The sequence below is a fragment of the Podarcis tiliguerta genome (genome assembly GCF_965153285.1).
Source record: "Podarcis tiliguerta genome assembly, chromosome: Z".
NCBI lineage: Eukaryota > Metazoa > Chordata > Lepidosauria > Squamata > Lacertidae > Podarcis > Podarcis tiliguerta.
In genome coordinates, this window is record NC_139553.1 from 18,928,502 (window position 1) to 18,953,814 (window position 25,313).

The 25,313-nt window shown below is 47.3% G+C and overlaps 1 protein-coding gene and 1 pseudogene across 2 annotated transcripts in view; one reads left to right on the top strand and one right to left on the bottom strand.

Annotated features, from left to right (window-relative positions):
• LOC310669527 (gamma-aminobutyric acid receptor subunit gamma-4-like) overlaps nt 1–11,787 on the top strand; it is a 37,666-nt gene extending 25,879 nt beyond the window's left edge. The window contains 4 exon segments of the mRNA XM_083423805.1: nt 4,774–4,911; nt 6,465–6,617; nt 9,550–9,752; nt 10,532–11,787. Of these exon segments, the coding sequence (XP_083279931.1) occupies nt 4,774–4,911; nt 6,465–6,617; nt 9,550–9,752; nt 10,532–10,840 (803 nt within the window). The 3' untranslated portion in view covers nt 10,841–11,787.
• A 12,825-nt stretch (nt 11,788–24,612) lies between these two features.
• LOC310669407 (elongin-B-like) lies at nt 24,613–25,194 on the bottom strand (annotated as a pseudogene). Its single transcript has one exon. The product of its transcript is annotated as an elongin-B-like (transcript).
• Nucleotides 25,195–25,313: the final 119 nt, after the last annotated feature.

Here is a 25,313-nt window from a genome sequence, read left to right on the forward strand (position 1 = left end):
CTGCACCAGCCCTTCAGCCTGCCACCGCTTGTCATGTCACTGCTATAGATCCTGTGCACAGCCTCCTCCCTCTCCCTGTTGCCCACCCACGTGGCTCTGAGCAGTCCCTCCCAGCCTGTCCCCATCTCCTCTGCATCTTAGCTAATTAACAGTACACGCCACGCATGCCTGGCAATTAATTATAAACATAGTTTAGCTATGCTACGAGGTATCTCCCACCGCCCCGGGAGGATTTATCATATATAGGCATCAAGATCGCTGCTTTGAAACAGTTTTGACGTTTCAATTTGCAGAGGAAAACCAGGATGCTAGAGACAGCTGCAGCTGGCAGCTCGCTGGAGTCCCCATTTCTGCTTTGCCTGCCTCCTCTGCCACATCCTCACTTCCTAAACACAGGGAGAAGCAGGGAGTACCGGGAAGGGGGGGGGAGGGTTTGCACATGCAGAAACTCTACAGATGGGGCCCAGTGGTGGCCCTATGCTAATCCCACCTCATAGCTTCTCATGTGGCCCTGATGCGTGACTCGAACCTTATAGAAACTCATTTCCACTCTGATGGTGAGACTGCTGGGGGAGGGGATGTTATTTATGCCTATGGAGGGACTCAGAAATTGAGACTCTTCCCTGAATACATCTGTGCTCCTGCTGTGCGGAAGCTCCATACCCCCTCAGATTCAGACCCTTGTTTGTTGTGTGTGTGTGTGTGTGTGTGTACATGGGGCAGGGAGTCACCTGCAAAAGATGAGCAGTAAGAAAACTGTCTGAATCAATCCCCAAATCAGCCTGCACCCAACAATTACAAGTGGAACAATGATGGATGCTGTCTATAAGAACCTGTGCCGTCAAGCCCCCTGAGACCATCCAGAATACTACTAGTGGTCTGTTGAGGTTAGAGGGCACACATGGGTCAGACACACTTCCAAAAATGTGCTAATTGGCTTGCAAAGACTTTGCTCTGTCACAGCCAGCAGGGTGTCAGCTTGGACTAGCAATGGAAAGTTTTGCATGCCCATTGTTGATCAAACAGGGTCCAAAGTCCCAGATGCTGTTGCGTCCTTTCATTCCAAGCCAGAAGGTCAGCTAAACACCTGTCTGTGGCCAGTGATGTTCTAGAAAGGGCACACATGGCTTCAAAGCCATCTCTCTCTCCCCTTCTTCCTCCCTCCCTCCTTCTCTTCCTTGAGAGAAAGACCACATCATGCCAACATTCCTCTTTCTGAGCAGCCCTTCTATCTGTGTCAGATTTTTGGTAGTAAACAAGTATAAATCCCAGCAGCATAAGACCTGTTTGGATCATACCAGGTGCTGAGAGAATGGTGGGGAAGGCCTCCTGGTCAGAGGATATAGGGGCTCTTTGTATCTCTTGCTTGCCTGACAAGGGTGAACAGGTCACGAGTCCTTTCAAGCTGAGGAGGGTAGGCTGTCATGGCTGAGGGGCAGATTGCATGTCTTGCCCACAGTCTGTGTCCCAGTTGAGGGGCCTTGGGTAGCAACATGGCTGGCAGTTATTATTCTCCAGCAGTCGGAGACAAAGCTGAGCGAGGCGCCCAAAGCATTTGCAGCCAGAGGGAAGGGGCTTGTGCCCCAATCCCTGGGCAGAGGGAGGGCTGTAGTACCTCGGGTTACGAACTTAATTCGTTCTGGAGGTCTATTCTTAACCTGAAACTGTTCTTAACCTGAGGTACCACTTTAGCTAATGGGGCCTCCCACTGCCGCTGCATGATTTCTGATCTCATCCTGAAGCAAAGTTCTTAACCTGAGGTACTATTTCTGGGTTAGCAGAGTCTGTAACATGAAGTATCTGTAACCTGAAGCATCTGTAACCCGAGGTACCACTTCAAATGAAAAAGACAACACTGATTGAGGAAAGAACGCGAAGTGCTCTGCACAATGCTGCCTGTTTCAAATGTGGGGAGCTAACAGCCACTGTGTCCTCCTGCTGCTTTATCTCCAAGCCCTTTGAGGATTGGCAGCTTCCATCCTCCTCAACCACCACCATTGTTGTTCCTAGGGGGCTTCTAGAGGCTGCTAGTGGCTGGATAGGAAGCTAAGGAGACATGAAAAGATGTTCCCACACTCACACATGACAGTGCCACACACTTAGCTTGAACTCTGGTCTTCCAGGTCCTAGTCCAATACCCTAACCAGTACGCCACCACTTATGCTGCCTCCTCAGAAGCAAATAAGGGCATGGGCCAGTTAAGGGCACGGGCACCTCCCCATACCACTCTCCAAATGCCCCAATGGGGGCACCCTGAGGAGGAGTCACTGGAACATTTTTCAAGGGTATCTGCCCAGGGAGGAATGGTAAAGAGGAAACCACCACCCAAAGCAGCAGTGGGAGAGGTGTGTGCATGTATGCATGCTTGGCTCTGTGGTTCAGCACCTGCTTGGCACACAGAAGGTCCTGGGTTCAATCCCTGGCAGCATCACCACCAAGAAGCCCCTGGGATGCCATGAGCTGCTGAGAGGAGCCTTTCTCTGTGCTTGGTGGACCAAGAGCCTGATTCAGAACGCAAGGCACTTCCTTACATTTGTATACTGCATTTCCCTCATCACGGGTGGGGGATCCCAGGTGGTTTCCCATACAAAACATTGACCAGGCTAATTGCAGGCTGCATAAGGCAGAATCTTAGGATCCCCATGTTCCAAATTTCCTCAGTCAATGTCCGCAAATTTTATTTATCATAAGTTCAACAGGGAACTTTATTATTTTTAAAAAGGCTCACTTAACCATCCTAAGAGAAAAAGAAGATAAAACATTACCCAGCCAAGTGATTTATTTTTGTTATCTTATCAATATTTATCTTATTTATTTACCTATCTCATAAAACTTATACACCACGTGAATTGAAAGAAAAACCTCAAAGTAGTTTACAAAAAGAATAAAACAATTATCTGTTAAAAACCAGTTGAAAACAGCTGTCTAAATGTTCAGATAATAATTAAAAGATGTAATAAGCTAAAAATAGATTAAAACGTATGTAAACATGTGTAGGCTTGCCTAAAAAAAACATTTCCAGCAGGTGCTTAAAAGAGTACAGGGAAGCACCTGCTTGGTGTCAATAGGCAGGGAGTTCCAAAGTGTGGGTTCTGCCACATTAAAAGATTGATTCCTCCCAAATGCAGAATGAGTATTGTGTGGCACCTGTAACATGGCCAGTTCTGCAGATCGAAGTGGGTTGAGTTGTATAAACATTTATATAAATATTAAATTAATGCAGCAATAATTTAAGATGTGGGGGTGAACAGTTCGCTAAGTTACTATTTAGCAAATGGATGCACCCAGTCAAAATCATAAAAAATTGTAACATAGGTATAAGGAAATATAACAATATAAAATATTCTGAAATCATTAGCAGTCAAAAAGCACAGGGATCCCAATGAAAGGACGTCTGAGGGTAACAGCCATACTTTTGAGAGAGGCAGTCTGATCACATTCAGGACCACAAACAGCTTCTGACAAAGGCTGAGTCTTTGAGCTATTTTTAATTTGGCAAAATCTACACTTCCAACATGGGCTGCCACATGTTCTGATTTCCCCAGACATTTCAGCAATTTTCACCTGGTGACTGTTTACGAGGGCCGAATACCGACTGTGTCCGGGAAATTCCAGACATATGGCAACCTTAGATCTATAACAATAACAATAATTTATTAGTTATACCCTGCCCATCTGGCTGGGCCTCCCCAGCCACAAAATATTAAAATACAGTAATCCATCAAACATTAAAAGCTTCCCTAAACAGGGCTGCCTTTAGATGTGTTTTAAAAGTCTGGTAGTTGTTGTTCTCTTTGACATCTGGTGGGAGGGTGTTCCACAGGGCGGGTGCCACTATTGATTCCCTGGTTCCCTGTAACTGGCCTTTCGCAGTGAGGGAACCGCCAGAAGGCCCTCGATGCTGGTCCTCAGTGTCTGGGTAGAACGATGGGGGTAGAGACGCTCCAGGTATACTGGGCCAAGGCCATTTAGGGCTTTAAAGGTCAACACCAACACTTTGAATTGTGCTCAGAAATGTACTGGGAGCCAATGTAGGTCTTTCAAGAATGGTGTTATGTAGTCTCAGTGGCTGCTCCCAGTCACCAGTCTAGCTGCCACATTCTGGATTAGTTGTAGTTTCCGGGTCACCTTCAAAGGTAGCCCCACATTGCAGTAATCCAAGTGAGAGATAACCAGAGCATGCACCACTCTGGCAAGACAATCTGTGGGCAGGTAGGGTCTCAGCCTGTGTACCAGTTGGAGCTGGTAGACAGCTTCCCTGTTTTGCCCCTTGTTAGGAAGGGAGGTTGCCAGCTTCCACCAGGCAGCTCATGGCCTCCTGACCCCCTCTGTTGCCCTGAAAATAATGTGAAGCAAAAAAGGAAACTATCTCAGTATTGTCTACACTGACTGGTAGCAATGGTACTCCAGGGTTTCAAGAAGGGAGTTCTTTGCAACCCTACTGCTGTGAATTGAACCTGGGGCCTTCTGAATGAAAGGCAGATGCTCTACCACTGAGCTATATGGAAACTTCCCTGGTGAGGAGATGCAATCAGGAACCTTCCACAGATGGGCAGGGTGGTTAAAGTGGTTAAAGAGAGTCCTTGCACATCTTCCTTGGCTACCAGTTCTTCTGAGCCAGCCCAGTGGGCACATCACATATCTCCTGGGGGACAGAGTGTAAAGCCCCTTTGATCAAATTAACAGGAGGGAGGAGCTGTGAGATGGCTTGCAAGAGAATCCACTTTGCATGGGCCTTGACCTTCCTGCCTGTGTCTGCTCTGCTCCTTCCAGATGGCTACCCACGAGAGGAGATCATCTACCGCTGGAGAAGGTACTCTATTGAAGTCTCTGACCAGCGAACTTGGAGGCTCTACCAGTTTGACTTCACAGGTCTGAGGAACACATCTGAGGTGCTCAGGACAGGTGCTGGTAAGACATTTGTCCCACAGGAGTTGGGCACATTGTAGGTGGTGGTTTTTTCACATGAAAAACAAGTGAATAGTTTGGAGACTGGAGGGCTGGGAGGGCAGGAGGAGGCGGGAGTGGAGGGTGCAGAGGCAGCCTCTCTCTGGGCCCCCCCAGTTCTTGCTGAGAGCCCACAGAAGCTGTATCTGCTTCCTTTTCTTTCCCCCGCTCCCAAAAGCAGGGACCAGGCTGTCCTTAGGGCACCACAACACCTTCCTTCAGAGCTTCCCCTCCACTTTGGCACAGGACCTCTTTGGGCTCTCTGGAGTTCATTTTAATACGTCCAGTTCCCTGGAAGCCCTCTTGCAGTTCCTGAGCCCCACATACTGAGCACATTCAAAACTCCTACAAGCTACACTGGAAAAGGAAATATTAATGCTAAAACCATGCATTGATTAAGCCATACTCTTAATCCATTTATGATTGGCAGACTGCAAATGAGGATTTTTTATTGCTTGGAAAAAGAAGGTTTTAATTGGAGCCATTCTCTCTGATAGGCCTAAAAGGCAAGTGTTCCTTCTTCCAGGAAGGTGGCTGCCTTAATCATGCATTTTCCCGGCTAGTTGAATTTGGTTGCTGGAGGCTGACCTCTGTGACTGAAAATGTTCAGAATGTCTCCTGCATTGTCCAATATGTTGTAATATTTGGCTAAAAGAAAGCAAGGAAATAATTTTTCTCCAAGGGGCAATTATCCACCTGACCTTCCTTTCACAAAGCAATCAAGTACCCCTCCTCATATATGCACAAATACAGCACATTGTAAGCACGCATAGATCATCACAAAGACCAGACTGTAGGGGGGCAGGACTGAACTCTGGTCTTCCTCCTGGTCTCTTATTCTGGACCCTCGTGTCGGCCACACCCAGAGTTCTCACAGACATGTTTCCTACAAAGTGGTGAGCAAAAGGATTTAGGAGCCAAGGAGGGAAATGGAGCAGGTGCAGCTCCAGTGGTGAAGGTAGTTCCAGACATTGTTGAGCATTGCTGCAGAAGCACAGCCTCCCCCTATGTCTGGGCAGAACACCTGCTTGGCATGCAGAAGATCCCAGTTTCAGTATCATGCTTGGCATCTCCAGGTAGTGTTAAGAAACATTCGCTACCTGAAACCCTGAGGAGCCATTGCTGCCAGTCAGCATAGACCTGTCATGGGCAAACTTGGCCCTCCAGATGGTTTGGGACTACAACTCCCATCATCCCTAACTAACAGAACCAGTGGTCAGGGATGATGGGGATTGTAGTACCAAAACATCTCGAGGGCCGAATTTGCCCATGCCTGGCAAAGACAATACTAAGCTGGATGGACCAATGGTCAGATTAGGTATTGGGTCATTTCCTGTGTTACCTCAACTGAAAATACAACTATCAGACCATGTGTGGTGCCTTTAGATAGCCTCTCAAGCTAGAAGCTGTGACTTCTGCAGCAGCCCAGCATAAAATAAAGGCATGCAGAGGTGGCAATGTGATTTGCGGAGTGGCCTGTTCTTCTGACCTGCCCGCCTCTCTGTGGCCTTCTCTAGGGGAGTACATAGTCATGACCGTCTCCTTTGACCTGAGCAGGCGGATGGGGTACTTTGCCATCCAGACCTACATCCCCTGCATCCTGACGGTGGTCCTTTCCTGGGTCTCCTTCTGGATCAAGAGAGACTCTACACCAGCCAGAACATCTCTGGGTAAGGAAGGCATTGCCCTCAGCTCTGGTTAACCCCTGCAGCACCCAAGAGGTGGAGCTAAGTACAGTGGTTATTCCATCTCAGTGGGATGACTAAACCAGGCAGCATGGCGTGATGGAGCAAGAAGGCTAGTTCGCTCAAAACTGAGAGGGAAGAGATGAAGCAAGCTGGAGGGATGCTGAGGGAATTAGAGTGACTCTTGTGAGGAGGGGAAGACCCTTGCAGGGGAGGGCTGTGGCCCAAAGGCAAAGAGGTCCAACACCACTGGTGTTGTTGGCAGTCATCTGTCTCAAGACACAATGGAATATATCATTAGGGGTGAAACTGCTGTGTTAGCAGCACCTCTCCAGTGGTTCAAAGGAAAGCAGAGCTATATGTTTGGCACCAACTCAGCTGCAGGAGTTGCCTAAAGGAAGCATACAAGGCACTATCCAACTGCCTTAGGGACTCCTGGTTTGTGTAGGTTTTACTCCTTAGCCTTTTCTTCTCCCAAATATGACCCACAAGGCAGGGTATGGATTGTTCATCAGGGTTTACTCTCAAAGCCTTTCTGATGAATGAGCAAAGCTGCAAGGCAGTGGAGGTATAGAATCAAAGTTTACCTTTTCTTCCCAGGTTGATGAGCCCCATCTGCTCCTCACTTCCTTCTACAGCATGTGCAGAAACTGCCTTCTTGACTGTTGGACTGACTATTGGTCTCATCCGCTCAATCCAACATAGACTGCATGCAGTGAGAAGTCCCTCACTGAGGGTTTGAGACCCATTGGCTACCATCACCTGGTTTAGCCAGTCAGTTGAAACCATTTCCCACGGTGTCCCCATTGTCACATTCTGACAGCTTCTAGGAGCCACAGTTGAGAGCTGAGTGCAGGGTGGGAACCAAAGGTAGACAAACATCCCCAGAAGGAGCATAACCAGAAGTACTACCCCTCCCCTAAAGCCCCACACATTCCATAAACTCAGGTGTAAATATGTGTAATTAAACCATATTTTTTAAAGACACCTGAACCTCCACTGTGTCTTGATTCTCAACAGAAACACATCTCTGGGTGAGCATCTGGAACCCCCTGGGATCTCATGCACTGCTTGGCAGAATTGGGGTTGTGTGCAACCTTTGCAACAATAATAATCTACTTGGTGATTGCGGGTGATGTTCCAGTTCCATGCACAGCCTCTTTTGTGGGGCAGGTTTACATGGGGATCTTCTTGGCCCAGCCCCAGGTCCTGTCATGGCATCTGTGCAACTGGTACTCACAGCTGGAGAAGACCAGAGGACAAGTTCTGGAGCTGGAGGTGTGGGCTCTTTGAACAAACACAGAGCTCATGGCTCCAGGCAGGCTATTTTTCCTACCAGAGAGTTGGTTCTTCCCCTGTCTCTGCACCCCTGTCTCTCTGCACTTCCTCCTGCCCTGCAACATGCCAAATTATTGTCCACTGTATGATAGGATCTCTGGACCACCCCCTCTTTGCCCACGGGGGGGGTGGTGGTGCCAAGTTTCTTGTTCCTTGGGAGGAACAAACCCATCTCCATCAGCAATTTCAACCACGGCCTAAAGCAACTCCTTGTCTCAATCTCATTAGAATTCTCTGCATCCTGAATCTTGTTTGGCTTTTAAGACAATTAAGGATGCTTTTCAAACATGGTATTTTAATGGCAAATATTTTGGGTGGGTGGGTGGGGGTGGGGGTCTAAATGAAACATAATCTAAAATGGGTGTGGATGGGGGGGAGAGAATTAGGAAGAATATATATTTGATTTTATTAGTAGCAGCATTGAAAAACCAAGCCGCGTGGATTTCATAACACCTCCACAGCAACTGTGCTGACCCCTTCCAGCCCCATCCCTGAAGCCTGTGAAGCCAAGCCCCAATGTCCATGGTCTCCCATGGCTCACTCACTCCACTTGGTGGCCATAGGCATTTTAGATATAGTGCCAGAAGAAGATCTGATCTGACCCTTGTGTAGAAATAAATTTTCTTCTGCTCAAGAAATAAACTTTTAAAGCTTTACTTGCAGAGCATGGTTTTAAATATTACAAAGTAACAAAAAGATACATTGCAAAAAAACCCAAGCACTGAATTTCATTCTTACAAACCTTGCTTACACTAATCCTAGGGCGAGGTTTTAAATGTCTTTAATAAAATGTAGCTTTCTGCGAAAGTCTACATACTGTGATTTTGTCCTTCTCCTGCTTGCTGTCAACAGCCTACCTGCATCTTTGCGTTGCAAACAGTCTCATTTACATATATACAGATGGCAACCATTTTGTGTGTGGGGGGGGGTGTTCTGTTCCTGGCCCCACACACACATTGGTGGAGTGCTTATAAGCATCACACCCTGTCCCTCCTCCATTCTGCCCTCTTCCAGATCCAAAAGGACCTGCGCATTGGCAATTGCATGTCAATTGGATGTGCCTAAAATGGCCACCACTTGTACACATACATGGAAGCACTCAAATTACAGCTTGTCTGTTGAGTAGCAAATCTAATACAGTGAAACCTCGTGTTACGTACCACCCTCCTTACAAATGCTTCGGGTAACAAGCTCCGCTAACCCGACAGTAGATACCCCTTGTTGCAAACTTTGCCCTGGGATGCAAGCAGAAGTCGTGCGCCAGTGGTACGGCAGCAGTGGGAGGCCCCATTAGTGAAAGCGGACCTCAGGTTAAGAACAGTTTTGGGTTAAGAATGGACCTCCGGAATGAATTAAGTTCATAACTGGATGTACCACTGTATTCCTGATCTAGTCACAAGGCTTAGTCACTAGGTAGCCTACCACACCAAGTGGAAAAATTACTAGCTATATGCGTAGAGCTTCTTTTACAACAACTTGAATACAATGCAATTAAATACAACATTTTATATAAAATTAAAGTTGTACCTTCAACAAGGCGTCCAGCAGTTTTACCCAGGTGTTCTCCTCCTATTCCCAGGAATCACCACCGTGCTCACCATGACTACCCTGAGCACCATCTCCCGCAAGCACCTGCCCCGGGTCTCGTACATCACTGCCATGGACCTCTTTGTCTCAGTGTGCTTCATCTTCGTCTTTGCAGCCCTCATGGAGTATGCCACCCTCAACTACCTGGCAGGAAACAAGAAGCCAACGCAGCATAGCAGCAGGAAGCCCAGACTGGTGAGCGGGATGGTGGGGGGATGGGACAGCGCCTGGTAGAGCTAGGTGCCTCACCCAGGGTCCTCCAAAGGATCCAGGTAAGGGAAGGAGCCAGCATAGGGAGGAAAGTGATGAGGAACCCCTCCAGGCTGGTATTTTGCTGCAGCCGGTATGTTTTCGGCAACATGCTCTTGATGCAATAAATAGCACATTAGTGGTAGATTTATTCTGCCTTATCAGTAGCTCTGTGGTATTACCCTGATGCTACCACATTATTGCTGTCCAGAGGGAAAAGCCAGAGAAAAATAAACCAGAGCGTTTTGCAGTATAACAAAGTTATGAGGTTTCAAGCAGCAAATTAGGGGAGATGTGATGACTGGAAGTGAAGCACTGTGACTGCCCTGAAGCTTTTTGCAGCTGCAAATAGTATTCTATTGTGTTCTTGATGCTTTTGGGGTGTGCAACCACCCCAATAGCATCAACAGCACAAAGTTCATCAGGAATTTGCATTAAAAAGGATGTGGGGCAAGGTGGGGGGCTCCTCACTCCAGATGATCCTTTGGGGGCCCCAAATCTTGTCCCAGAAGGCAGTTGGGCTAATTGGTTAGGGAGGGGGTCAAGCTGGTCTATTCTCCCTCTGAAAGTTGTGCCAGAGGGATGAAGAAAAGGACACCCCTGAGCTGCACCTGCTGCAACCTTACAAGCCAGCACTTGATTGCCAGTTCCACAAGGTTGGGCAGGGGGGGGGAGCCCCTGTGCCCCTTCTCTGCTTCTCTCATTTGCTCCTTGTTCTTCTCCAGGCAGCCAGCCATGCCCACCTGATGATGCCCTCCTACACTGCCATCAACATCAACAGCCTGGTGCACTGGCCCCCTGAAGTCGAGGGCAACAATGAAGAGGTGGAGAGCGAAGACCTGGAGCCCACCTGCTTGGAAGGGAAGGAGTGTCAGCGGTTCTTCTGCTGCATTGAGGACTGTCAGACGGGCACCTGGCGAGAGGGCAGAATCCGCATCCACATTTCCCGCCTGGACTCCTACTCCCGGGTTTTCTTCCCCACAGCCTTCCTGCTGTTCAACATTGTGTACTGGATTGCTTATCTCTATCTCTGAGTTTCCTCCAGTAAAGGTCTGCACAAAAGGAGGACTTTGAAGTTCGCCTCTCCTTTCCTCCTCACTTGCCAAAGCTGGGATTGCAGGGTGCAGCTGTCAGGCCCCTCCAGTCTAAAGAGTTGCTGCCCCTGGAGACTGTGAGGCTTCCCTCTTGACCCATGTTGGCTAGGACATGTAGGGGTTTGGGGTTGCTGCAGTGGCCAGGGAGGCTTTCTATGATCAAGTATGTAGGCTTGACACTTTTAAAATGCTTTTGTCTGTAATATTCAGTTGAGAAAAAGCCATTGCTGTCCCCTCACTCACCCTAATGCATATCCTCCGAATTCCATCACCACTCCCACCCCCTGTAGTTTATTACAATGTCTGTTCTCTGTCTCCATGGCCGGAGACCAAACAGCTCTAAATTCCAGTTGCTGAAAATCGCAAAGGGGAGAGGGCTCTTGTGCTCAGGTCCTGCTCCTTCCCTTTTGGGGCATCTGGCTGGCTACTGTGAGAACAGGATACTACACAAAGATAGGCCATTGGCCTGATCCCGCAGGGCTCATCTTATGTGTGGGATGTTTAAAAGGCTGTCAAATCAACAATTCATGTTTTGCTAGATAGGCACATAATAGGAGCTGAAGCTCACAGAGTTTTCCTGTAAACTTGCTAGAGAACTTTGCGAGAGATGCTCCCACTGTGCCCTGACAGGGGGGAGGGTGTAGCTGTATATATTCTCCTGCCTGCCTTGGCAGACTCTCCTTATTCTTTTTCATCTCTTTCTGCTGTGCCAGCAATGTGAGAACATCTGCCAAGTCTGAGCTCCAGCTCAGACACCATTTTAAGCTAGACTTAAGTATGTCTTTGTAGCTGAATTACCATTTTAAGCCTGCCTGAACAAAGCTGCTGTATCTGTTACTCTTCAAAAAGTATTCTGAGTGAGTAAATGTTATTTTTACCTTTTACAAGACTGTTTGTGTGGTTATTGTTTTAAGGGGGAGTAAAGGGGGAAACTCCAGGAAAATCCAGTCTGCCTTAAAGCATCCTGAATTAGTTGAATGAAAAGGCTAAAATTAGCCTAAGATACCCTTTTAAACTGCAATGGGATAGCACTGCTGAACTCACAAACATGAGGGAGGAGGGATAATAACTAATAAATATATCCTCTCCTAGGGCTTGCCGATCAGAAGGTCGGTGGTTCGAATCCCCGCGACGGGGTGAGCTTCTGTTGCTCAGTCCCTGCTTCTGCCAACCTAGCAGTTCGAAAGCACATCAAAGTGCAAGTAGATAAATAGGTACCACTCCAGCGGGAAGGTAAACGGTGTTTCCGTGTGCTGCTCTGGTTCACCAGAAGTGGCTTAGTCATGCTGGCCACATGACCCGGAAGCTGTACACCGGCTCCCTCGGCCAATAAAGCGAGATGAGCACCGCAACCCCAGAGTCGGTCACGACTGGACCTAATGGTCAGGGGTCCCTTTACCTTTACCTTTATATCCTCTCCTAGCATCTATTCACATCCCAATATTATGTTCTTATAGGTAGCTGGAAATGTAACGGGCTGGATGCAAGCAGCCAGCTTTCCCATCAAGGTTGGTGCTTTCAGCATTGGCCATTTCACACAAATCTGCTAAACAGAATGAGGGGAGGCGGTGGGAGGGGACCTTTCTACTTCATCCCCCCCCCCTCCATGCAGGTCAAATAAATGGACATGGGGGCAGTCAATGCAGCCCTCACCAGAGCTGGAAAATGCACAGCTCAGTGAAAAGCACAGAGCATCTCCCTGAAGAACAGGATCCTGAAACGGTGTAAGCCACAGGGAAGGCAGTTGCCCCTGCTGTCAGCCTCACAATCTGTTTCCATTTGCTCAAAGCCTCATCCCATTAATATTTACTCATGATGTAAATTGCAAATAAATGTTTTAAAGAGAACATACTTTACGAGTGAGTGCTACATTAAAGGGCTGTCTCTGGGAGCGATCATGTGGGATGTGGAAAAGACGCTGACAGGGATAGCCAGGCCCTCTTCTCAGAGAGAAAATCCAGGCAGACTGGGAGATGGGCTCTGACACTGTGGAATATGATCCGAATAATGATGTGTCATGTTCAATTCAGTCACAAAACGAGCCTCACAGGGACTCTGGGGAAGCGGGAGGGTGAACCTCACTACCTTGCAGCAGGCCCAACATTTGGAGAAGGAGCTCCTGGTGAGACCAAGCCAGGATTCAGCTGCGAGGCAGGAGCTACTTGGCCTGAGTGGCTGCAGCAAGGACTAGCAGGATGGGGATGGGGAGGGACACCTGTCCTTGGCCTCTGGCTTTGGGAAGGGAGGATGGGTCAATGGCCCTGCATGGGGGTTTCCCCTCCCCTGCCACATACATAGTGCTGCCCCCTGGACAGGTACTGCTGGCTCTAAGGTTACCCACAGGCACCTGCTGCCCATGTAGGCCAAGCCAGGATCTCCTGGCCTGGGGAGGGTGGGTTTCAGGTGCAAACTGCCTCCCTCTCAATCTCTCTTTGCAAACAAACCTAGGCTTCATGTGCAAAGGATTGAGGATTGATTCACAGGCCTGTTGCCATGTAGATGATTGACATAAAGAGCACAGTGACGGATAGGTGTTGCCATAGGAGGTATTAGGGAAGGGGGAGGTGGACCCCCCCCCGGCTTTCCTAACATATGACGGAAAGCTACCTCCATGCGGGTCAGAACAGTCTTTTCACTGAGCCCAGTATTGCCTGTTGTGGTCACAGGGAGGCTCAGAAGGCTTTCCTGAACCCATCAGTGGTGGTGCTTGAGCCATGAAGTTGTTGCTAGGGAATGTTTCTGTGTCACAGGTGGGCTGAAGGTGGGCAGCACTGCGTTGATACTGCTTTTCACAGCACTGCTGAGTTGGAAGGATTCTCAGAGGTCATTTAGTTCAGCTCCCACGGTGTGCAGCTCAGCAGGGCTCTGCTTGAAGATGGATTAAGGAAGGCCCTCCCACCAGCAAAGGTAAAAGGTAAAGGACCCCTGGACGGCTAAGTCCAGTCAAAGGTGACTATGGGGTGCGGCGCTCATCTCACTTTTCAGCCCTCTTTCTGGTGGAAGCACATTCTCTCTCACACACCTGCCTGTGAACATTTGCCCATGCTCAATAGTCATGGGGAAATGGCCATGGTTAGGGTTGGAGGACAGCAGCAAGTTGTTTTTTTGTAACTTGTCCCTGTCTTCCTACATGCACCCAACTGCAATATTTCAATAAGGGCTTATCCATACTTCCTCTCTCCCCACTGCTCCCCCCCCCCAGAGGAAAATGTCTCTTTAGCACTCAATTAGAACAAACGGGTTGTCTCTATGTTGACTTTTGCTCTGATGTAGCACTAAAGAGTGGGGTTCCCCCGGCAAAGGAGTGGGGCAAGGGGGAAACCACTCAGACTCGTGCATAGAAAGCACAGATACTGCTCAGACCTGTGGTTTCTAGGCATAGGACAAGGGGGATGAGCCTGAAGATGGTTCCATCAGCTTTTTAATCTTTTAGCACGTTGAACACAAAATCCCTGCTAAAGTGCAGAGCAGCAGGTCTTGCAAGCCTTGGAAAGGACCTACAAGAACTCCCTGGCACGGGCCTGAGACTGTCTGTGCTTTGAGGTGTGTGTGTGAGAGAGAGAGCTGTTTAAGCACAGAATGAAAAGGCAAACTTGAATCCAAAATGGGGGAGGGTAATGCAAGGGGAGGCAACCAAAGTAAACTGAATAACTAAAGGGAAATGTGATGCAAACATGAAGTGATGTGAGCAGAATAAGCATTTGTGTTTTATTTCAAGGTGGGGCTGCTAGGAGGACCCTCAATGTTCCCAGTAGAATAAAATGCAGCTCAGTGTGTAGAGTGGGAGGGTGGGGGCAGAGACCTTGAGGCAGAATGTAAGGGAGAGGAAATCATGTCAAATTGTGTCTGTCTTTTTTATCCTCTGATAATTAAATTTAGGAATATTCTGAACTAGCTGTGGTTGATACACAAGGTGACCTAAATTAGGGGTTGGTTCAGTTGCTGCCAGCACCTTCGTGAGCACTCAGCTGGAGATGTTCTTTGCAATGTCTTTGTTGCTTTTAAGGAAAAGAGAACATCATTAGCATGAGGTGTGAATGTTGGGGACTCACAGACCAGGCAGCTCTGCAATGTTGGGAAACCTGGGGTGGGGGGGTGTCCCATTCCTGCTATTCTGGGATTTGATCCTCCTGATGCTCCACAAGAGAGGATGCATGGTTTTGATCTGAGAGGAAATCAACTGGGGAAGGAAGTAAGCCAATGTAAATTAATGATTGGCCATAAGAACAAATACAGAGCCTGCTCGATCAGGCCAATGGTTCAACTGGTCTTGCTCTCACAGTGACCATCCAGTTGCCCATGAGAGGAAACCAGCAAGCCCTCTCCCTTCCTACAGTTTCCAGCAACTGATATTAAGTAGCATTGCTGCCTCTGAATGTGGAGGCAAAGCACTGCCTACATGACTAGTGTTGTTGTTTAGTCGTGTCCGACTCTTCGTGACCCCATAGACCAGAGCATGCCAGGCACTCCTGTCTTCCACTACCTCCCGCAGTTTGGTCAAACTCTTGCTGGTAGCTTCGAGAACACTGTCCAACCATCCCGTCCTCTGTCGTCCCCTTCTCCTTGTGCCCCCCATCTTTCCCAATGTAGCAGGAAACCCCCCCAATCATTCAGTTTGTACAAACTTCACTCACACTCACACACTACATACGCTATGCTTCTGGTATAAATTCATAGAAAATCAACCGTACATCGGATTTGCACTGTTCCACTTTTATTTTACTCCATGAAGGAAGGACTACAAAATGGGGAAGGTTTGATACAGGGCAGCCATAATCCTTGAGCATACCAGTACATACACAGAAGCCCTGCCCAGTTGCTATGCCAACCCTGATGGTCCTAGTCAGAAGACCATCAAGATCACAAAGAACTTGCATATGGGAGTGGATTCAGCACAGACTGGAACAAAGGACAATAATCAGCTCTTCCCTCTGGGGGCAGGAAACTGCAAACTCCCCTCTGTCACCTGGAAAGTACTCATGGGGAGGAGGAAAGGGGGAACCAGCCAGGTGACAGGACACTCCGGTTACCACCACAACTCCTCCCTCAACCCCTCCTTTCTGTGATGTATGTATCTGAGGGGTGGTCTTAGGTTACACCCCTTCTGTGATGTATGTATGATGTTTCTGGGGGTGGTCTTGATCTACAGGGTGGCAATTTCAAAAGTCTTTATAAGGTCTTGCACACCATTTTTCTGGGTCCTTCCTCTCTCCTGCAAGTGAGGGGAGCACCCTGTTGCAACAGTTCAATAAAGGCCAAGCCTACAGGCTGCCGTTTTGCTCCAAGTTATCCTGGTTGGTGTCTTTGTTTTTGTCCAAGGGAGCCCTCGGATTTTTCCGGTAACACCAACATCAGGGTCTTTTCCAGGGAGTCTTCTCTTCTCATGAGGTGGCCAAAGTATTGGAGTCTCAGCTTCAGGATCTGTCCTTCCAGTGAGCACTCTAGTGAGCACTTCAGTGAGCACATCCGTTTCCTTAAGAATGGATACGTTTGATCTTCTTGCAGTCCATGGGACTCTCAAGAGTCTCCTCCAGCACCATAATTCAAAAGCATCAATTCTTCAGCGATCAGCCTTCTTTATGATCCCCCTCTCACTTCCATGCATCACTACTGGGAAACCATGGCTTTAACTATATGGACCTTTGTTGGCAAGGTCTCCTGATAGATCAAATCCTCTTTTGAAGCCATCATTGCCTCCTGTGTTAGTGAGCTCCATAGGCATGCATGAAGAATGACTGTCTTTTGTCTGTCCTGAACCTTCCATCCTTCAGCTTCATGTGGAGCCACTTGCTTTGTGTGTGTGACTCAGGGCTCATCCACATTTCCCCTAGCCCTGCAACTTGCCCCTGGGAAGACCTACTGTTTACCTCTGAATCAAAGCAAACGTTAATTGGGTTTTCTCCAGATTGACTTTTGCTCCAATTTAGCACTAAAGTGTGGGTTTTCAAAGGCAGGGAAGAGGCAAAACCACTCAAGCCCATGCTTTCTAGGCAGGAAAAAGCGGAAGTGTGTACAAGCTCTCAGTGTGGCTCTAGGGCTGCTCCAAGTAATTTGTGACATTGAAATATCTGTGTAAAACAGTAAAGGTAAAGGACCCCAGGATGGTTAAGTCCAGTCAAAGGAGACTGTGGGGTGTGGCGTTCATTTCGCTTCAGGCCAAGGGAGCTGGTGTTTGTCCACAGAGAGCTTTCTGGGTCACGTGGCCAGCATGACTAAACTGCTTCTGGCACAATGGGACACCTTGACAGAAACGCCATTTACCTTACCTACCTATTTATCTACTTGCGCAGGTACGCTTTCAAACCTGCTGAAATGGAAATGACTTCCATACAAGGATTTGGAGGGAAAAGAGATTATAAAGTCACAAATGGTGAGATAGAATATTAATTGGATGTGGTACCGATGGAATTGAGAGGGAAGAATGCTGGGAGAAGAAAGGAAAAGTTCCAGGTGACAGCTGGGAGGAGCTACTGTCCTCTTTGGTGACAAGAGCCAAGAATTAGTTTTAAGAGAGGACTCTGCATTTTACTTACTCAATTTGTATTTTTTCTAGTTGTAATTTTACTGTATTATGGGGAAATCTTTTTTAAAAATTCAAAACAGACAAACAAAACAAAAAGCAAGGAGAGTCCAACTAAACATCAGGAAGAACTTTCTGACAACAAGAGCTGTGTGGCAGTGGAACAAACTCCCTTGGTGGACTCTCCACCCTTGGAGAGGTTGGATGGCCATCTGTCACGCATGCTTTAGTGGAGATTCCTGCATTGCAGGGGGTTGGACCAGATGACCCTCAGGATGCCTTCCAACTCTACAGTTCTATGATTCTATAATATATGAAAAAGAGAATGAAGATGATTCAGGCGTAAATGGTGAATAAAAGATGAAGTTGTGAGTGCCTTGTCCCAGCTCTGAACTTTGGCAATTGCTTGTGCCAGATCCAGACCTTCTTTTCTGCACAGGAAGACACATGTGGCAGTTGCTGCTCTGTCCCTTCCTCCTCCCCAATTTGTCTGGGGGGTACTTGCGTGTTTAATTCACAAAAGCCAAATCAAAGCTCTGTTGGAGGCTTTGAAGTTGTTGTGAAACGGATGCAGCCCAGTCTGAACTGGCTCTGTTGGTGCCAGATCAGAGCCCTTCACATTGATTTATTCATAAGTCTGTTTGATGGCGCTGTCAACATTGTGGTGCCAAAGAATATCAGAGGCCCAGATTAGTTTTACTCTTACAGCAGCTCTGGGAAATTAGCCGCAGTTGTACCATACAGTGGTGTAGTGAGGGCTGGACCTTGGGGCCAACATTTGGAGTCCACAGCCCCAGATGGTCCCCATACCGCCCCCCACCCCCACAGAGCATTGGAGGATGGTGGGAAACAGGACCTGTATCAGGGTCTGTATCAGCACCCACCCAATGTGGGCATTCTTGGGCCCGCTGGGGCTTCCTTATTATAGATGCTGGTCAGTCATTGCTACAGATGACGAATGGACCAATGGATTAGATAGAATTCTGTGCTTTGCAGCTGGAATAATAATATAGGAGATAATTCAAAGGAGAGAGGGCTGTGAGTCCATTGAGTCCAGGGTCTACAATTTCCTGGGTACACTGCTGTCCTCACCCAAGGAAACTAGAAATGATACGTGGGGGGGGGGGGGCAGGCTTGTTGGCCAAGGCCACTGTGGATACCCAACTTCTTCTGAGTGCCACTGAGTTTATTATCTAAATCTGGATGTGATCTGGGGACACCAGGCACCTGATGAGTGCCAAGTGGGGCAGAATAATTGCACCCCTTCTGTCTTCTTCCATAGGCTGGAACTGCTGATGCATCTTGCAAATGCATTTACCTTCTCCTCTTTGTGCAGCATCACCTTTCCTGAGCACAAAGTGTGATGCTGATGCTTCAAAAAAGCAAGATGGTTCTGATCAGCTAAGTGGATTTCAGGACCTCTGCTTTTGTTAAAAGCACTTTCCAGAACCCCCACTCTGTCACTCATCAGCCTCAAGCCTCTGGGACAAATTCCCTGCTCAGAAAGAATGAGCTCCGAGATTTGGGCTCATCCACACTTAGCTTTTGCCCCATGCTATTGGCACAGGTCTGTGCTTTAAAGCTCTGTGTCTGAGTCCTCCCCCACCCTCACTTTCCCCTGGAAAACCTGCTCTTTAATGCTGACTTGTGACAAATAGCAATTCAGGTTTTCCTTGGAGTGCCATTTCTTCTGATTCAGTGGTGGTGGGTTTTCGCAGGGAAAGCTACTGAGGAGAAGAAGAAGAAGAAGAAGAAGAAGAAGAAGAAGAAGAAGAAGAAGAAGAAGAAGAAGAAGAAGAAGAAGAATTGCTCAGACACAAATTGTACAAACATGGCACAAAAGGAAGTCTGGATGAACTCTTTGAAACAGGTGGCCAAGTTTCAACCCTTCCAGGCAGCCTTAGCCATCTTGACATGTAACTCTACCTCTGCAGCAGCCTTGACTAGAACTACTGGGCAGCAGAAGAGATCAACCCCAGACAGATCTATCACTCTACTCTAACTAGGCTACCATCTGAGTAAGTAATAAGGTCTTGGTAGACAGGAATCACTTGCAAGACTCTGTGGAAACTGGTGAACCAGCTACATCCCTACTGAAAGACTGCCACCACCACCAACCATCTGTGCATTACACCCATGGCTACTAGCTGTGATAGTGACTATGCTCTGCCTCCATGGTTGTATGTACACAAGCTTCAGGAAACTGCAAGAGGGGAGAGTATTGTTGTTGTGCTCTGGTCTTGTTTGTGGGCTTCCATACAGGCATCTGGATGGCCACCACAGGAACTTGATGCTGGACCAGATGAGCTCTGTTGGGCCTGATCCAGCAGGTCTCTTCCTATATTCTTATCTGCTTAGGGTTAGACATTACGCCACTGGGCTGGATCAGGCCTAGAATTACATTTTTTAAAGTCATTTGTCTTACACACAAACATGCACACTGCCCCCCACAAAAAATATGTTGCTGATGGATCAAGGCCCAGGAGCTATGGTCTGGTGCAGGCTGGCTGGTGTCTCTCTGGCACAGTTGGCAGCCACCTCCTCACTGTTTTTCCAAAGGCGAAGAAAGATCTCAGCAGCAGACCAGGATGTGGTGAAAGAGGTTGGAGGGGGGAGGAAAAGGAAAGGGGAGTGAGATGAGGCTAACGTTTGTGGACAGCTGGCCTAGAAATTGCTGAAGGCTCATGGGGAGGAAGGGAGAGAGGAAGCAAATGCCAGAAAGCAAGAGGAGCAGAGCCCAAGAGGAGGTTTTTCCTTGCCGCAGCTGGCAGCCCCCTTTCCTCATGCCGCCTTTATCAGACCTGGTACCAGGTGGTTGCAAAGGGGCACATGACTTGTCCCTTGTCCTTGCTGAGTGTTGGGCAGGTTTGGGCATTAGCAGAATCCTCATCCTGCAGAAGGAAAATGCAGCCTAGCATGTAGAGGGACGCCCCAGAGTCTGTGTCACTCTGAGCACTCCAGCTCAATGATTTGGCCTCTAGGGACCGTTCAATGAATATTTTATCTGAACCACTTAGAGGTCTTTCTCAATAAAATAGGATATAAATCTTGCCAAATAAATATCATAAAATAAATAAATCTGCAGGGCACTAACCTTAGTGGGTCACAGAGAGCAGAGGATTCATGAATAGGGAGCTGAGAAAGTTGAGGAGGCACCTCATGAAATTAGAATAATAGAATTGCAGAGTTAGAAGGAATTCCAAGGATCATCTAGTCCAACCCCTTTACTGCAGGATTTATAGTTAAAGAATCATTGACAGCATCCAACCTCTGTTTGAAAACCTCCTGTAGAGGATAATTCACCACCTTCCAAAGGAGTCCATTCCACTGCTGAACAGCTCTTTGGGAAGAAAGTTCTTCCTAGAATGTTGGAAATGTAAAGAGGTTGAAGGTACATTCTTTCACCTTTGGTGGACGTGCCCAAAGATTAAGGCATTCTGGGAGATGATTTATAATGAGCTGAAAAAAGTGTTTAAATACACATTCCCGAAGAAACCAGAAGCCTTTCTCCTGGGTATGGTTAGCCAACAGGTGCACAAGAAGGATAGGACATTCTTTATGTATGCCACAGCAGCAGCAAGAATACTTATTGCACAGTATTGGAAGACACAACAGCTACCCACGCTGGAAGAATGGCAGATGAAAGTTACCGACTACATGGAATTGGCAGAAATGACCGGCAGAATCAGAGACCAGGGAGAAGAGACAGTGAAGGAAGATTGGAGGAAATTTAAAGACTACTTACAGAAACATTATAAGATAATGAACGTTTGATGACATCGGATTGATGGTGAATGGTTATTAGTTAAAAAGTGAATAGAAAAAGATCCAACATTTTTCAGATTTAAGGAAATGCAATTATTTTATGCTATAAGATTATTAGAAAATCAAAATATGATAGAGGGAAAGAATTTGCAGACAGAATATTCGATTTGGAATACAGAGAAGGGAGGTCTGGGGAAGTCGGAGAAATAAGTTAATGCAAAGAATACAAAAATTGTTTTTAATATTTTTATTTTTATTTTTTGTATTCTACTGTTTTGTGTTTGTGTGTAGTAGTGTTTTCTTTTCTGTTCTTTTGTTGTGATGTTGTTTGTTTATTGTTGTTTCATGCTTATTGTAAAACCCAATAATTTTTTTTTTTTTTTTTAAAGTTCTTCCTAGAGTTTAGGCGGAATCTCCTTGTCATTTGAATCTATTGATTTGGGTGCTCTCTGTGGAAGGATCTGCAATCAAATCACAGATTTCATAATAGTCAGTGGACTCTATGATGTATTATCCTCTAAACTTTTGTGGTGGGAAAGGAAACCATAGAAACTAAATATACTTCTTTCTGTCCACTTCACACTCTTTTTCCTACCTGCAATGGGGGAGGATGTTTATTTGCTCCCCTTCAGAGAGCAATCTCCATTTTGAACTGGACAATGGATATCTGTAATGTTCATAGCTTCGAGAGATAAGTTGTACATGGCTGGTGCTTTTCACTCTGCTAAAAGAGATATCTGTAAGAAAGAGGAAGCATGAAAATAAAATCTCCTCTCCTGCTCATCAAAATCCATCCAGCATTCACTTCTGGAGCAGCAGCCTTCTCCATCTTTCATGTGACAACCCTTCAGGTAGTTGAAGGTGGCTCTCATCTAACCTCTCTTTCTTCTCTTCTCCAGGCAAACATTGCCAACTCCTTCCACCGTTCTTCATAAGGCTTGGTTTCCAGACCATCATCTTGGCTGCCCTCCTCTGCTCTTCACACCTTCTGGATTCCCAATCTCCTCCTCAAATTGGGGTGCCCAGAACTGGACACAGGACCTCATGTGGGGTCTGACCAAAGCAGAATGGAGCGGTACTATTGTTTTCTATTCAACATGGCTTAAGAAGCAACTTCCTAGCAATTAGCTCCCATAAAACGAGACATGGAAACCAGCCATCCATATCAAAAGAGATTGAGTTAGCAATGGTTGTTCTGGAGACCACTTACACTCAGCATTGGGAAAGAAAGGCACTGGTTGTTCCTAGAGGTGGGGTGGGCAAATGGATCTCCCCTTTCCCCCACTCCACAATGGCTGATGACAATCTGGCCAAGGCCCTAAAGGGACTTTGTTGGGGGGGGAGTGATCCAGGGGAGGGCTGGGGAGGAACAGGAAGCAGCTTGGATCTGGAGCACCACAAAGCAGCCACCTGATGTGCTCCCAGACTGGGTAGGTATTTGGATCAAGCATCCTCTTCTGATTTCTATCTGTAACAAATGGGTGACGAGTCTTTGCCCCAATCTCCATCCCATTGGTGAAAGTAGTGGAGGGCTTTGGATTTTAGATCATTCAGCTGCCCTTTATTATACCTCCTTCACTTATGGTTACAATCTAAGTGGGGGCAGTATTTCAGGAGAAAGGACCCTCTCTGTGCCCTTCACCATCTAATTTTAATTGCTGAAATAAAGCTGTTAGATTAACTTTAACTGGTCTAAACCAGCTGCATAAGAAATAAAACTGAAGCACTAGCCCCCAGGTCCTAGTGAGAAAAACAGAAGATGTTGGGGAGAATACATGAGAGAGGAGGTGTGTGTGTGTGTATGTGTGTGTTTCATTTGCATCTGAATAGACAAAATCTCATTGCTACCAAGTAGTGATTTATTACATCAGCAATATGTTCTACACATGAATAATTAATTGCCGTCTGTGGTGATGGTTTTATTGTCCAGACAGAGCTTTTCCTGGCTTGCTTCTGGGTGTGGAGCAGAGATTCTGCGCTGCATCCTGCTCTTACACTGGAACTGATTATTTCCCAACCACCACCACTCCAAGGGAGTAAGGCCTCCTTTCACTGCTTACCACCCCCTTCTTCCTAGGCTCATTGAACCTGCCAATGCCTTATGTGGGAGGAGGAGAGGCGTTTTGCAAACCACCTCTATGATGTCCACATGCTGGAAGCAAAGTCATGTCTGCTGTTCAGATCCTGTCTGTGCATCTTGCTTCCAATCCACACCATCCCATGGCCCATCACTAAGCCCCTTGCAGCACCTGCATAAGAGGAGACTGAGAGAAAACATGACAGCTGTTTACAAATATTGGAAGGACTGTCACATGGAAGATAGAGCAAGCTTTTCTCGCTTGAACCAACAGAATCAAGTTACAAGTGGAACAGAATCCCTCAGAAGGTAGTGAACTCTCCTTCCTTGGAAGTTGTTAAGCAGAAGTTGTATAGCCATCTGCCATGGCTGCTTTAGCTGAGATTCCAGCATTGTAGGGGGTTGGACTAGATGACCCTCAATGTTCCTTCCAGCTCTACAATTCTATTCTATAATTCCACCTCAGCATGAGTTGGGTGGTGGTGGTGATTGGGATGGTAGAAGGGGCATCCTTTGCCCAACAGGAAAGCATCACTGGACTTGGTCCTAAATTGCAACAGGCACCCACAAGAGTTGCAACAGACAAATCACAGTGTGGTGGTGACATTTGCTAACCATTCTGTGGCCTTCCTCCTGTGGTTCTGGACCTGGAGAAAATAAAGGAGGGAGAGCAAACTGTATCCCAGTGGAAGCAGACATGGAAGACCAAAGGCAGCTCTGGTATATGGCACAAGGAAAGCTGATCTGCTACTTGATGCAAGACTTGGCCAGCCTGTGGTGTGCCAGAAGCAGTTCTCACACATACCCTCTCAATGGTGATGGCTGAATCTTCTGCTGTTTTGCCTTCCCTGTTAAAATGGCCCCATGCCAGTGTGACTGCCAGAACCTTCCAGGATCAGTGTAGAGGTTGCTAATGCTGGACTTGTTGTTTTAAATTCTTATCACAATTGCAGTGACTGTAAGGAGGAACAATCTCATTATTTAAATATATACTTGTGGGATTTTGGGGTTCAGACTCTGAATTCTAAGTTTGTTCAGCCTGGAGCCCTCCCTTGAATCCAAAAGTTTGTTTAGTCCAAGGGACCCTCCAAGCTGGTGTTTTGGTGCAGTGGGTGTGCCTCTGCCATATGCTCTTTACACAACAATAGTGCATTAGTTGTGGATTTATTCTGCCTTATCAGTTGCTCTGCAATGCTTCCCTAATGCTGCCACATTATTGCTCTCCAAAGGGGCTATTTTTATTTTTATTTTATTTTTTAAACAGCTGAACTTTTATTTTATCCAAAACCAAAAATGAAAGCATTGCTCTGTTTGATGAGTGGGGAGAGGCTTGGAAGGAGGTGTGTCTTGTTTAGAGAGGGGCAGAGTAGAAGGGAGACCTGGATTAGAGGGGTAGGGCAGTGCCATGTCTCTCTCCACACTGGAGGATTGAGGAAGGGAGTGGGTGGTGGGGAAGGGGCACCACGGATTTTGCAGCTTGCTCCATTGCCCTGTAGCTCTCACTGCACCACTTGCTTGTTGGAGCTGCTGCCAGAGTCCTGGGGCTTCATCACTTCTGGGAGCTCCGGGGGTCTGGAGAAGGGATCAATGTGGAGGGACTCAAAGGCATCTTCACGGCTCTGAAGGCCAAGGCAACTGTTGCTGGGGTCTGAGGTCATGCTGTCTGGCTGGTGAAGCCACAGTCTCCGAGGGTTTTGCTGTTATCCAAGAGCTGGTCATCCTGGTATAGTCTTTGTTCTTCTGGGGGGGGGGGGTCTCTTAAGAATCCCCTCAACAATTCTTTTCAGCTCATCCACCATACTGGACTCCTTGGCATCTGTGAAGATGGTCGTCTTGTGACATAGGATCATTAGAAAGACATCCATCTCTGCAGCTGGAACCTAAGCCCAGACCCCCCAGAGAGGAAGTAGCAGCAGAACCCCCAGTATCCCAACTTGCATCCAGATGGGCTATAGTAAAAGAAAAGCAATGGGAAAACAAACCAGAATATTTGAGGTATAAAACCATTACAGAATTTCAACAAGAAGATAGGGAATACTTTGCAGGCACAA